The following is a 15,655-nucleotide window of genomic DNA, read 5'->3' as shown; positions in this document are numbered from 1 at the left end:
GACCCCAAGCACTGCTGGGATCCCCATGAGGGTGTCACACACACAAAAAAAGACATTTCTTCTTCTGCCAAATGTGAGAGGCTCCCTTTCAGCTCAAACCTCAATCCAGAAGTTCATCTTCTCACCAAAAGGAACAGACTTCAATAACCCTTATCACTCCAACACAAAGGGGCAGGTCAGTCCCACAGGACACAGAATCTTCAGGTTAAGAATCCAAGCACTTAACACATATATATGGAACCTAAAAAAAAAAAAGGTTCTGAAGAACCTAGGGGCAGGACAGGAATAAAGATGCAGATGTAGAGAATGGACTTGAGGACATGGGGAGTGGGAAGGGTAAGCTGGGACGAAATGAGAGAGTGGCATGGACATATATACACTACCAAATGTAAAATAGATAGCTAGTGGGAAGCAGCTGCATGGCACAGGGAGATCAGCTCGGTGCTTTGTGACCACCTAAAGGGGTGGGATAGGGAGGGTGGGAGGGAGACGCAGGAGGGAGGGGATATGGGGATATATGTATATGTATAGCTGATTCACTTTGATATAAAGCAGAAACTAACACACCATTGTAAAGCAATTATACTCCAATAAAGATGTTAAAAAAAAAAAAAGCTCAAGGGTAGAGCAATGCCAAGAAATGAGGAAATGACGGCAGGTATTGCTTAATGAAAAAAAAAAAAAAGAATCCAAGCACTGATGTCAATCCTTGTGTAATAAGGAACTCATCAAGGCATTTTTCAGTGTTTAAAAGGAAGCAAACCTGCCTAGAAGATAAATGATTCAATTTTCAGTACTGAAATGAGTACCTTATACATTTATTGTAAAATTATTCATAATGGCAAAACGGTGGCAAAAAAAATCCGCGCCCATCGATGGGCAATACTTGCATAAAATGTGATGCAAACACACTAGAAACAATTACCCTGACAATTAACAAAAAGGACATGTCTAGTGAACTGGGGAGAATGCACAAAGTATGTTTTCCATTGAAAAAAGGAGTAAAATAACCTGCTCAGTTTGATCTCAGATACCATAGATCTGATTGTATGTTTGTATGAGCATAAAGAATGTTATAGAAGGGCACATATGATTTTTTATTAACATGTTATTTCTGAGAGTTCTTCATTGACCAGTGTGGTGTGCAGAAGAAGATTATTAATATTTTCAATATATATCTTGAGTTGTTTCACTAGATACGATTAGTCTGGATTACTTTGCAATAGAAAAATTTACTAAATGTTGAGGAATTACATATATAGAGACTATATTTTCTACAAATGGTAATAAGAGCCTTGATGCAAAAAAAGAACATGGTAGAGAAAAAAAAAATACAAAACTTCAAAACAAACATAAGAGATTCAACACAACTTGGAAAAATCAAGAGGCATCCAAACCAAAAACACAGTTTGCAGCCACAACTGGGCTATTGTTTCCATACATTCCTTAGTGAGGAAGCCTTTGAAGTTGACATCAGAATCCCATCTTATATCATCTATCGTTACTTCGGACATATCTTTATACCTGCTTAGTTAATTGTATAGGGAAACTAGAGCTTTCTTTTCCCAAAACAGGTATTTTGTCAGTCTTATTTGATCTTTGAAGTTGTCTTTTCAAAATTTTGAGTTAAAAAATCCATATTGCTGTGGATATTTACATGGCATAGGGAGATAATATATGACTATTATACTCAAGATCCTCTGTCTCAAATAAGAAAAATAGACAAAAAGATGGGCCTAGCACTCAACCCATCTCCTAGCTGCGTCTTCTGAGTTCACCTCCTGATATGTCCAACTCTCCACCAACCCAAGGAAGGAAGCTGCATATACAAGCTGACAGTCTTGGCAACTGCTCAGGAATGGCCTCTCCAGTCCCCTCAAACCACCACCACTGCCATTTAGTCCTGACCTCCTTGCTTGTTCTCATCCCCAATTTCCAAATACTGGCTGTCTTTGAAATACACTTCTGTCCTTCCAAGTTGGCATGCGTTCTGATGTTCTTGCCAGCATCTTGGGAAGCAACACTGTGTCAGTTTTTCTCTTCTCTCCTCTTCTCTTCTCTTCTCTTTTCTCTTCCCTTCTCTTCTCTTCTCTTTTTTCTCCCCTTCTCTCTCTTCTCTTCCTATTGCAGTTTCTGACTTAGCTCACATGCTATCACAGTGTGTCCCATTAGCTGTGTATATAACCTAACTCTAGCCAACAGTCCCGGGGTCCTAGTGTCCCACATGCTTCAGGGGAGAAAGGTAGGGTAGGGAATGATATATCAGTTGGTATATGTAAAAGAATTTACTTTAATAAGACTTATTTATGCTATACAAAATGCCTTTTGACATAAAGCATCACAGAGGTGAAGGGAACATTCAGCAACTCTGGTTTTAAAAATCACTACCTTCAGCAACAGAGGACTGCATGAGACATACTGAACAACACGGATTAATACACACTAAAAACCTTCTGTTATGCACTCAGCCTGCACCAGGCACTCTACTGGATCCTGTGGGGCATTCAAAGATGAAGACCCTGTGGTCCTAGTCTTCAGGGGGTTCACAGACTAACTCTGAAACAAATCTGATCCTGATAAGTAAAGGTATATCTGAAAGCCAAAAATAGATTTACAACCAAGCAAGAAAAGAAAGTCAAAATCCAATCCACTCTACCTTGGAAAGAAATGGGAAAAAATAAAAAGTAATAACTAAAAAGATAGGAGGAAACTGAGAGCAAAGAGAACAAAAAGTAGGAAGAAGTTTAGGAGCTAAAGGCAGGGAGGCAAAGAAGGCAAATCCATAGCAGACAAGTTGAGGATAGGAGAAAAGGGGTGAGACAGAAAGGGCAAGGGGAGTGGAAGCTGTGAAACAGAAAGAAAAGAGTTAGTTTCCCAGGAAGGACAATCTGGGAAAGGCAGGGAGATGGAGAGGATGCAGTGTAAATGTGAGGTCACTGCAGACAGACATCCTAAAGGAATAAGGATGGAGAAGTGAGTAAAATGAACTTGGCAGAAAAGACAGATCATGAATAATAATAACAATAATAGCTAACTTTTCTTGGACCTCTATTGACCTAAACTGCAATGACCATGTTGAAATCTAGACACTCGTTCACCAGGACCCACCCTCTAACATATGAATGTGCTGAGAGTCAGGGTACTTAAGCACGACTGCATTCATATCTTCAATTCAACAGTTCTGTGGATCCCTGGGCACATCAGTGGCCCTTAAACATCACTGCCATCTGTTTAGCATTGTACAATTCTTATGCCAATACTGCTTTGCTGGTTTTATAACTTATTCTATTGGATTACCCCACTCAAAGCCAGATCCTTTCTACATAGAACAACAGAGCTTCACTCATGATTATATTTTTGAGCAGATAAAAATTTTATATGAATATTTTATACATAGAAATTTCAAATACGTGTAAAAATTTTATTTCAATATTCTTCTAAAAAACACCCTTGTTTCCAGTCAAAAACAATATGGCTTTTATCCAGGTCGTCGGTAGGAACGAGTGATGGGTAAACCAGAACAAGAAAAGCAGGTGCTGGAAGTTATCAAGTGCATTGATATGTGGAAGCAGAACAAAGCACTAAGCTGTCCTAGAACAAAGCACTAAGCTGTCCTCAGAAGCATTGAATTTTTTACTTTTTCACAAGACACCAAAAGTCTCAACTATATGACTCCTCCAAATCAAGTTCTATATTCACATCAAAGTTTTTCCCGAAGATGGTTCTTTGATTCCTAAACTATCACTTCCTTTGCAAACAGCTCTTATCCTTTGCCTTTGGAAAGAAAAATAGTCAAATTCCAGACATTTTCAAAAATAAATTAGAACTTGATAACATTAGCCTCTTATTTTCTCTTTCTTCTTTTCTTTGTTTTATCTTTCTTGGTGCTTCTCCTAAATCACTTGTAAAATTAAAATCATGGAACTGCCATTTTTTTCTACCATGCTATTGACAGCCTCATCATTACAAGCTTTGAGGATCATTAGAATTTCCACAATATAAACAATAAACAATGAAATTGGGGAAAAATTAGAGTCAATCTATCAATAAGATTTCTAAAAAATTCTATCAAGAATAACGGAGGAAAAAGAATATATATATAGTTTGCATAATACATTATCAATATATCTCAGATCATGGGAAGATACTACATTTTTGAAAGAAAGTAAAAGTTATTAGTCATCTGTATTTTGGTGAGACTCGTCCCCTTTTGCCATCAGCTAGCAGCAAAAAACTTATTAGACCTGAAAAGAATGAGTATATGTCTCCTTAAGACCACTTTGCCTCTCCATATTTCTCAGTGGTCATTTAGCCTCAGAGAAAATCAGAACCATCGAAACAATTCTTAAAGTTTCCAGAAATGTGTGTGTGTGTGTGTGTTTTATGTTTGTGAAAGAGAAATCAAAGCTTATTCATTGAATCTGCTGATGAAATTTGGTGAGATCTGGCTAGAGGGCTGGGAAGGAAAACTGAGTAATTAGGAGGAGAATCAAAACATTGGGTGATTATGAGAATTCTCCCTTCAAGATTGTGAGAGGGGAGGGAGTTTTCGGGTGTGAGCATATGCAGGGGTCTAAAGAGACAGAGAAAAGTCCTTCTTGACTGAGGTGGGGGGAGAAGGCCATGCTCTGGACCAGGCATCCTTGTTTTCTTATATTACTGAAAATAATAAAAATCAGAATAAAAATGAAGGAAGCATTGTGCTTGGCTTAAGGCTAGAGAAGCAGTATCTTCAGGGTGCTCACCCACTTGTGAAAGTCATGGTGGGTCTGACTGGGGTGTGCATATGTGCAGACATGTCTGCTTTCAGAGGCACACAGATGTTGCAGGGTTGACAGGGACCTCTGGAAACCAAGAGAAGTCATCCAAGGTGAATAATCATGGACTTGGGGAACAGGAGGAGGTGGCCGTTTTAATACGTGTAAAAAAACCCATGACCCTATTTAGAAACAGAAGAATTTAGAAAGATTATGCCATAAAATAACTACTGTGCCAGGAACTTGCCTCCTGCTTGGACCCTAAGCTGAGAGCCCAGGGAAACACCTGTTACAGTCAAGCTCTTTTTCTTGCCAATTGGTAAACAATTCTACCAATTGCACAATGAAAAAATTCTGTGAACCTGGCACCCAGATCTGGAACTTTCAATTGATCTCACCACCAAAGGTCAATCCAATGTATCTGCTTGTGACATATTTTAGCCAACGAATGTTAATGACATTTTCCAATACACTGTGCTGTTCTAACACATGTCCCACCCTGGAAATTTGGGATTACTAAAATACAGAGATATCTTGAATGACAAAATGTCACAGTAGGTAGAGATATGGCCAGCTTTCCAGGCTCTCCGACCACTTTAGGGACCCACAAAAGCACTGACAAGATGAGAAAAATGTATTGCCTCCAAACAAAAAAGAAACCTGTGAAACCAAATTTAGCAAACGTTTGTTTCTACAAAGCATAATACATTGCCAACTTTATTCATTGTTCTATTTAGTAGAGACCGAAATAATATTTCTTTGTACCTCAAGAAGATCTGTAGATTAGATTTTTTTCATTTTGCAAGAACACCTACATATACAAGATGGTAAGTGCACATAAATTCACAAGCACACATAAATGAATTTACTCGTACTCAGAGAGTTTTAGTGGCAAAATAATAAAAACTCTTCCCATATTTTATTACAAAAAAATATAATTTGATGTGGAATATGAGTACACTTTAATATGTTTAATATATTTGTTGAGAAGTGGGAGGCCCCTAAAGTGTTCAGAAAATATGGAAGTTTTAGAATGACCCTTTACTTCTCCCATTGTTAAAGGACATCGCTAAATTTGGAGGAAAATTCTTCCCTGTTCATGGATAAACAACAAGGTCCTATTGTATAACACAGGGAACTATATTCAGTGTCCTGTAACAAACCATAATGGAAAAGAATGTGAAAAAGAATATATATATGTATAACTGAATCACTTTGCTGTACAGGTGAAATTAATACAACCTTGTAAATCAACTATACTTCAATAAAAAAGTTTAAAAGATCAGAATTCTTCCCTGTTCACTGACCTATTCCCTTGTACTTTTTCCTCAACTTTTTTGTGTTTAACTTCAACAAAGTTAAACACAAGAACAAGCCAGAAAGGGAAAATTCCCTGTTGCTAACATAAGTCCAGTTGTCCTAACAGATGAATAATAAAGTGTAAAGTCAATGGTTAACTTTTTGGAATAAATTGAGAAAAGAACATCAGAAATTTATTCTTTTCCGATTTCCCTGCCTACCTAGATTACAACACAACATCCTTACTTCTGAAGGCACAGTCTCGACTGGTATGCCTGGCAATGGACAAGAGACCGAGGGGCCGAAAGCCAAGACCAAGGCTAACACAGGAGCTATCACAACCCTTCAAGGGACTAGCATCAAGCTAAAAATAATCTGCTTCTCTCATCTCTCAAGAAGAAATTCAACATCATGGGTATGTCATATGGTTTTCTTGTATGATATCCCTGAAAACAGTCTGAAATTTTCTTCCAAGCTTTGTACACACTTCTTCAAATACTTCATCTACTCAAAACTATTTGGGGGACTTCCCTGGTGGTCCAGTGGCTAAGACTCTGTGCTCCCAATGCAGGGGGCCCGGGTTCAATCCCTAGTCAGGGAACTAGATCCCACATGCCACAACTGAAGATCCTGCGTGCTGCAACTAAAATATGCTGCATGCCACAACTAAGACCCAGCATAGCTAAAGAAAGAAAGAAAGAAAGAAAGATTTTAAAAAACTATTTGGGACTTTAAAAGTATATTTGCTTAAAAATGCAAAAATAAATAAAGAGAGAAAAAATGTATATTCGCTTGAATTTTAAGTTACCTTAGTTCTAAGTTATATCCAGGATGCCACCATCCAATCTGTGTGAATAAGTTTTAAAAGTGGCAACCTAAGAGTTTACAGTCAACAGTAATAGCCTCAAATATGACTTGTATACATAAGAAAACCTTTTAAGAAATCTTAAACCGTTCCAGAAAACCAGATAGCATTCTGTTTCCCATTTTCCTTTTCACTAAATTGTCATCAATCAGAATTATGACTATGATAAATAGCAGTCCCTAGATAAAAATAGGAAGACTTCTCCAAAATTCTCGTTAAATTCTATACATGATCCATATTCAGCTTGAAAACCACCAGTTAAGAATGAGATAAACAGAAGGTCACCTGCATCTGGGCAATACATGACAATTTCTTAACCCTAAGGTATAATGATAAGAAAACTAATTCTAGAAAAAGTTAAAAATCAGTTCCCCAAAACACTTACTACCAATATTTAGAATATCATGAGATTTATTTTACTTCTATTATGCCTTACTTTCCACACAACAGGAAAGGATATTATCAGGGTTGCCTTGACTGTGTATGTAGTCTAGTTTATTTTTGGTATTTGTTAGTCATTCATAAAAACAAAATTCAGGGTTCCATTTACTTTCATTAATTCAGGTAACAGGGGCTTTGAGGAGGACCAAGAAGAGTACCTAGTGAGAAAGAGAGGAAAAGAGAATGTTTTTGTTTATGTGTCCTGGAGAAGATATTATTTTTCTCCTACAATACCATGCACTCTGGTTACTAGAGTATTTTTTCCCTGCTCTTTAAAGGTTACTATTCAGAAATTCAGGGATTTGAAGGCTTTGCAAACTCCAGTCAAAATAGCATTTCATCTATCAATTGTTATTTCCACATGTACACGAGCTCTTAGATTCATTCATGAAACTAGGGCTGTCGGGATCTTTTTTTTAAAATTTATTTTATTTAATTCATTTTTTTTTTGCGGTACACGGGCCTCTCACTGTTGTGGCCTCTCCCGTTGTGGAGCACAGGCTCCAGACTTGCAGGCTCAGCGTCCATGGCTCACGGGCCCAGCCGCTCCGCGGCATGTGGGATCTTCGCGGACCGGGGCACGAACCGTGTCCCCTGCATCGGCAGGCGGACTCTCAACCACTGCGCCACCAGGGAAGCTCGGGCTGTTAGGATCTCAATGAGATCAACTGGTTTAGCCAAACACATGCATCACTATTCAGCTCTTATGCCACCTGGAGAGAGCAAGTCTTCGCATAAGGCCTAATTTTACCCACTCAAGGAAGAAAACTTGAACCACGACAAAGCCAGCAATGATGATTAAAGAGTGCCTGTCACTTGGCCTCACCCGTGGGAGCTGCTCTCCACCCAATCCTGGGTAATGGGGGTGTTTCTCTGGGTGCCCTGGATTTAGATGTGGTGAAGGATGCAGACAGTTTCATGTGTCAAGCCTCCAGAGTCGTCAAAGCAGTGCTTGATCTGCTCTGTAGAAAGCGCTGAGGACCTGAACAAAAACTCATCAGTGGCACAAATCCAAGGTCATCTCCCAAATATCCCTAATATATCAAAGCAGCCTCATCCATCTCAAAGCAAGAGTCACAAATGCTAAGCCTGGAAGGGATCTTAGGGAACCTGTCCTAGAAACTAACTCACTGACACACAAATCAGAGAATTCTCCCAAAGAAAAGCAGAATGAATGTCTTATAATTTACTCTCCATCCACTAGAAATTGGATGTATATTAGAGGTTGATGTTCTGAGCAGCAAAACTTCATTCAGATATCTGATTCTACATGGTATATAGTTCCTGACCAATAAAGCTACATGGAAAAATAAAGTTATGTGAACAAATTCTCTGCCAATATCAACTTGAAAAAGAAAAATTCAAAACCAAAACAAACAGAATCCAACTTACCTCGGTCCACACCTCTCCTTGCCTTTTGAAAATTGCTTTCGAATGTTTGAAATCTGAAAATAAAGAGCCAATTCTATAGGCTTTTTCAAGGCCCTGAAAATGATCACTTAGTAAAAAATCTTTTATTAGTATTAGTAACCCTATAGAATGATAATCTCTAGAAGATAAGAGATTATAGTTTTCACGAACAGTCTTTCAAAAACACTGTAGTTAAAGCCTCTTTACTATAACATCCCTGCTAAAGAAAAAGAAACAAAAGTTGTCTCCTTGTGTGACTATGTAATTTTTAACACTAGCAACAAAATTTTCATATTCATACCAAACTGAATATCATATTCTCAAACATCTTAAAAAAGAATCACACTGCCACCTATTTTGCTCTAAGTCACTGATCCTTACCATGTATCACTCTTTTGTTTAGGGATAAATGGCCTGAAGGTTTTCTTACAATAGTTCCATAGATTAAAGTAGCAAAGAAACAGAGAAGAAAACCATTTATAATTTCAAAACAGAAAGGAAAAACTTCACTTTTACTTTTTGAATGTGTGCTTCATGGGAATAACTTTCATCTTTCCATCTGTATTTCTTTCAGATCCATTCAGTAACTATGTGTTTTGCAATGAAATGGCATTCCATATTTAAAATAAAAATTGGTATTTTATGTTGGTTTCCATTTTCAAATAGCATATTTTTAATCACATCCAAGATAGTTCAGCATTTTTCCCACTACTGCCAAAAATAGCAACACGTACCCTCAACACAACGTATCATAACATATCCTCAACAACACACGTATCACCACACACATTTCTGCTCTTGGGCTCCCCTCAGCCCCATCTGTACTCTTGCTGCGAACAGCTATAGCATAAAAATGTCTCTTCTCACATGCTTTTGATATTACACTATTTAATCACATACAGCTGTGGCTTATGAGGCTGTTACAAAACACAATTTTAATGTAGTACTTGAAGTCAATTTTGGATAAACATCAACCATTTACTCTGAATAAGAAGTCCAACACTCCAAAGATTTTCTTTTAAAGGAAAACCCTGGTTTTCTTAGAATTTGGCATGGGCATCATTGTGACTGAGACTTCTCTCTGCCAAAAAGACTGATAATGTCAAAAAGGATTGTGTAAATCATATTAGTGCAAAAACGAAGCTTTCCATAATTCCTGGAGCCAGAAAGACCTGGAATGATGTGCATCCTTCCTTCTCTTTGGCCTCTTCCTTCACGTGGCCCCTACCTCCAGCCCTCAAATACATTTTAGTACTTCATGGAAATAGGTTTGAGTTATAATTCTGTTTTTCTTTTTCCAAATTGAGAGAAAGTGAAAGGAAAATGTGTTGGAAAGATACTGTTCAAAGAAATATACACAGTGTTTCCCTTAAGTTTGGAATTATTCTGGGAAAAAAAAAAAAAAGCATGAACTTTTTACATTTCTACTCCTTTTAGTAGGCACCAAACTTAGTGTTGTGAAAACAATGACTACATTAGAGAAAGAAAATCCCAATGCAAACAAAGATTTGGAGGAGTAAAGAAAAAAAACCAAATTGAAAAGGCAAGGTAGCCTCTTGTTTCTCTGTTTCTCTCATTTAAAACCAATTAAAATAGTACACATTCTAACAGGAGATAAGATCGATCATCATTTCATGCTATCATATAACCCCCCTGCAGTGAAAGAAATATGTGGAGTTATTCCTAAAAATTCTCTTGCTGTAAGATTTTTAGAAAACTGGTTTTATATGTTTCAGTCCTTCAAAGGAAAACAGTACCTGGGAGTTTTCAAGGCTGAAACATACAAAACTGGTTGGTAACTGGCAAGTTACCAACTCTGACTATCAATGCAAATCTGAGGCAGGAAGTACTAAGGAAATTCTAAACTCATTCCCTCCCTCTGCAAGATTTTCTACATTTTCATGTGCGAGGAATGTGTGAAGGGTTGTTTTGTTTTGCTTTTGTAGGACCTGTACATTCACATCTTTAAGAATATCCTTGGCCCCCCGGGGAGGCTCCCTCTTCCTTTGCAGGGCGCCCTGGCCTTGTGTTTTCAAGTGTCTGCTCTTTTCATGGCACAACTGGGGTCCAGCTAGACATTTAGAGCCGGGCGGCTGTCCAGCTGCAGATGGCTGGAAATTCAGCCTGAAATCAGTGTGCTGGTGATGAATTACTCCTCCACCTGACCCCAACTTCACACCAGGCTCTGAACAGAATTTGAGTACCACCAGCCAGGGAGACCTGGACAGGGTTCCATGGTCTGAACCCCTTTCTTCAAGGTCTTCTGAGGAAGCAGATGGCCAAAGAAGGGCAGGCAGCAGACTGATGAAAAAGCAGAGTGATTAGAAACTGCACTGAACTGGGAGAAATAGAGTGATCTGGCAAGGGCGTGGAAAGGAAGAAAAGACAAACTTGCTGTGTGCGCTTGGGTGAGTTTTAAGTTTCATGAAGATGACTAAAGTTTTCTAAATATCACATATGAGAGAAATATCTATTTCTCAACTGCAAAATATCAACTCACCAGGCTGTGACCATGTTTTACTCTTTAGCTTTCCCAGTTCAACTCATTTGTTTTTCAAAAAAAACACCCCCAAAGTACCTCGAATTCAGATTGAAATTCACCCTGGGTCTCATAATGCAATAGCAACAGGTTGGTTATTTGGAATGGGCTGTAACAAAATTCTTGAGAAATATTATGTTACAACTTAAGCAAACATCATTACATATATTATCATTAAGCTAAGAAACTATTTTTTGATCTCCTTTCTCTAAAACTTGCTGATTATTATGGGTGGCTTTTCCAACAGCAAATTCGTTTTGATGAAACTCTTTTTTTAAAATCTAGTTACGTCTTTTATTGAAATATTATGACATGTCACCAAAATTTCTTCATTACTTCTAAATAAAAGTAATGTTCTTTTTAGAAATTGCTTCTTTGGCTAGGAAAACAAAATCGGTCAAAAGGAAGATTGACAAGTGACAACTTTGAATGTGAGGTCTGGGAGAGTAAGCATGTTATACCCACATTACTACAAGGTACAACAGCTACAAGTCAGCCATGGGTTTTCCTTTTATTTGACTTACCCATACATTTTTCTAATATAACATTTTAAGCATCTGGAAATTTTTTCAAAGAAACAAAAGCATAAATATCTTATTTCTATTTTTTTTTTCTTTTGAAGCAACAAAGTGAAGAGATTGGTTCTAATGTGATGGGTAATAAGGGGAGCAGAGAAAGCAGGGAAGTGTCACAAGTTTTTCTAAAACTTAAATTGCATTTAAGGAAATGGAAGACAGTTGCATTTATTTCAAAATCCGTTTTCATTTTGTTTTATCATAAGAAAATAGCAGCTGCATTTAACACACATATTTAGGTAGAAAGAGAAGGCTCAGTATTTTGGCATTTTCTGAATGAACACAATAATAAACATCCCATGAAGATTTTCCAACCCAAACTAATGTCAGCAAATAGCTTTCGTGGGTGAGTTAAAAACACCTGAATTTAGAGAACAGTTTAAGGCACGGTATCACCAGAATATGATTTTTGTTGTCAACCACAGAATTCTATTTTTATCAACCATAAATATTCTTTACATATTAGCATCATTTTAAAAAGCAATGATTTTAAAATTGGATTAAAACTACAAGCCAGGGCTGGAAGGACAGTGGATTTTATGGAATTCCACCTAGGCTTAGCAAATAAATCTAAGCAGCATGCATTTCCTTCAAAATTACTCTACGTTATATTTTGAGATATAAGTGTAAAAGGAGCAGAAAGTGCTACTGAAACAACCCGGTTGTTTTCATGCTATGCTGGGGTGTGATGAGACTTTATTATACAGTGTGAATGCTGTCAGAAAGTTCCCATATTTTAAAATATTGCACATTGACCCTTCCTCCCATTCCCTGAGTGCCTAAGTTCCCAAACAGGGCACATTTTCATATCTTCAGCTTCCAGGAATGTCATTAATGTCTGTCATTTCAGAGCCACTGTAATGATATTTGACAACTTCACAGCACTGTCGAAATTTTACAACGTAATAATCAATATGAACTACCATGATAGCCAAAGTAGCTGATCTTATACTCCCTACCACCCTGATCTGATTACCCAAATATCAGCTGAGGTCGCCTAATGGATCTAACTTCTTTAAAAATGTTCCAGAAGTTGATGGCTTTGACTAGCTTGAAAGTAACAAGATCCAGATGCTGCCTGTCTACACAACACTAAACTACATAGGACCCCAAAACAGATTTTTTTTTAAATTCCCTCTCTATTTTTCTAGCTCTCTTTTCCCTCAACACCCCATGTTTCCTCTTTACCCCAAACAACACACACACACACACACACACACACACAAACTTCCCACCAGTGTAGCTGGTCCTGTGTCTTTAATATAACGTGCCTGACATTATTTCCTGCTAGCAATAGGTTAAAAGAAATCTCAAACCAAAAAGCAATTATTCCATTCATTTTGGTCTAAAGTTTCTTTTCTGAATAGACTTCATCGGAGAAAACGAGAACCAAAAAGAAAGCATGAATTTTGAAACATTTGGAAAAATTTAGCCAAATGACTAAAGGGGATGGAATGTGCGATATTTTTCATGCAACCTTTGTTTGTTGTTTCTGTTTCTTTGGGGGATGAGAAATGACTATAAATTTCTCCTTTTAACTTGTCCTTGCTTTGCCATTTCTTTGAGGAAGGCAGGCAGCCGTTCTCTTCCCAATCCCCCAAAGAGTTAAAACTCTAGCCACTGGAGCAGGCGGGCTGGTCTATTTATTTCAGCAGCAGCCCAAACTAAATGCTCACAAAGGCAAAAAGCGGTGTGAGTCGACCTTGGAGGGGCAGGGCAAATTGTAAAGCGACTGAGAAAGGAAAGGAAAAAAAGAACAATCTTTAATATAATACTGAAAGTCTGCTGCCTGATCTGGTTTACAAATCAGCATTGTTTGGTGAGAGAGAATAAATGAGAGCTAACTACGGCATGAATTACCAAACCCAAATCACAGCACCCAGTCCTGGTGACAGCACAGATCACTCAGGCATGCCTTGTTCACTCCTGGCGTATTTACCAAGAACACGGTAGAGTCTGGCTAATGCAATATAAAATAATATCATCCATAAAGGAATACAATCCATGCATTCAAGGGGGAATAACCAACATTTTCCCCTGAAATTAAGTCCGATGTAATTGACAAATTGGAGCAGAGATTTCACACCTGAGAGTCTTCCATGTCTGAACTGCAGGATAAAGTTCATGATTGGCATGACCCACTGTTCAGTGACGTGGTCTTGCCACTGGCCCCCTCATGATCATTTGAGCACACACATAAAGCCTAAAGTATTTAACCAATTCATGTCCAATTATCATCAGTGTATTTCATCGTGTTTCAAGACCCAGGCCTCCTGATGGCAGCCAACATCTAGCTTCTAAAAGTAAAGAACATCTATTGTAAAGCTCCTAAATTCACTCTCTAGCATCCTGATCATCCTCAGTATAAAATAAGGCCATAGAAAACACAAAAATGTACCCAAGCAAACTCTAAGAGACTTGAATTAGTTACCGTGTACCTTCCCACACCCGTCTTTCATGCTACACTCAGCGGTTAAAAGTTTGAGTCGCCCCCACCCCGGCGTGTCCTATCCAGTGGGAAAAAACCTTTTAGAGCCACAAACAAAGAACAGCTCACCAGAAAAGCCCCTGAAATTGTATTCTTGTGCCTGATCATCACTGTTAGGATCTCCTTTTTAACAACCCTGCCCATCGGCCAAGGACTTGACGGATATCAGGAACACCTAGGCAGCCAAATAACAACAAAGGAACTCAAGTAAAACTATTATCTCTTCTTAAAGAGAAAGCACCAGTTCCAGGCTTGCTTTCTTCTTATATCCTTCTCTGCTTCATTAACTCCATTGCTATGTTACTAATTTCAAAGAAGCAGGAAGAGGTGATGGGGTAAGGGGAGGGAGGTGGTAAATAATAATTCCCATGCCTGTCTGTTTCCCATCCCAAGTTCAGAAGGACACCCCACTGCTGCCAGACTGTGGAGCGAGCCATACCTTGGTTTGGAGATAATGAGGATAGTAGTAAGTGTACTGGGGGTACATTTGTGGCTGATCCAGGCGTTTGCCCATGTAGCTGGAATCTCTATCTCCGAGGCAGGGAACTGGATGACAGGGTATGTGCCCCAGGCCGAGCTTCCTCTGGAACCACTATTCCTGACAGTCCCGATGACTGATGAGGCTTCGGAGAGTCTTCCACCACTCACTAGTTCCAACACAGCAAGAATTTTAAAAAGAAACACACCAAAAAAAGAGGGAGGTGGGGGATTTATAGGAAAACCCCCACACAGCCTCCCCAGCTCTCGCCTGGGGTCCACTTGGGATGAGGCAGTTTGTTCTCTACCCGGCTGTCCGTAGTGATGTCAATTGCCAACGTTTGTAAAGGAAAAAAAAAAAAAAATCAAAGTCCTTTTAGCACAACTCGGAAATCTTGCAGATCAGCTTCCTGTCTCCTGTGTGTCTCTTTCCCCACCTTAAAGAAAACGAAAAAAAAAAAAAAGAAAGAAAAAGAAAAAAGAAAAGGGGGGAGGGAAGAAAGAAAAAGAAAGGGGAAAAGAAAAACTAAAAAAAAAAAAAAAAAAAAAACCTCTCACAGCTCAGTTGCTGCTGTGTCCCTCCCAGAGTGACATGGTGTTCGGTGCTTGTCCTGTCCTTTCATTCACGTCCCCTCCTTCCAGCCAGTGGGTGGGACCCGGAGAGCCCCTCCAGGGAGCAGCGTACGCAGTCCAGAAGGCTGCAGTCTTTCCTCCAAGAAAAAAAAAAAAAAGGCTGCTTCAACCCCTGCTGCAAGCAAAGTTCCGATTCCCTCTACTGGCTATCTCGAATAGCAAAGCGGTTTT

General features: G+C 38.6%; 1 protein-coding gene and 1 pseudogene across 10 annotated transcripts in view; both read right to left on the bottom strand.

The window, feature by feature from the left end:
• RBMS3 (RNA binding motif single stranded interacting protein 3) overlaps positions 1-14,948 on the bottom strand; it is a 723,832-nt gene extending 708,884 nt beyond the window's left edge. For 7 of the 10 annotated variants that reach the window (XM_067753570.1, XM_067753568.1, XM_067753573.1 and 4 more), the window contains exon 1: positions 14,814-14,948. In XM_067753570.1, coding sequence (XP_067609671.1) covers positions 14,814-14,888 — 75 coding nt within the window. In that variant the 5' untranslated portion in view covers positions 14,889-14,948. The remainder of the gene's footprint in view (positions 1-14,813) is intronic. The other 3 variants (XM_067753569.1, XM_067753574.1, XM_067753577.1) reach the window with 1 other exon arrangement.
• LOC137232188 (large ribosomal subunit protein P1 pseudogene) overlaps positions 1-14,950 on the bottom strand; it is a 141,798-nt pseudogene extending 126,848 nt beyond the window's left edge.
• Positions 14,951-15,655: the final 705 nt, after the last annotated feature.

This window comes from Pseudorca crassidens, chromosome 10 (assembly GCF_039906515.1).
Source record: "Pseudorca crassidens isolate mPseCra1 chromosome 10, mPseCra1.hap1, whole genome shotgun sequence".
Classification (NCBI taxonomy): domain Eukaryota; kingdom Metazoa; phylum Chordata; class Mammalia; order Artiodactyla; family Delphinidae; genus Pseudorca; species Pseudorca crassidens.
Note: the sequence above shows the minus strand (reverse complement) of the source record. Positions and strands in the feature narration are given on the sequence as shown.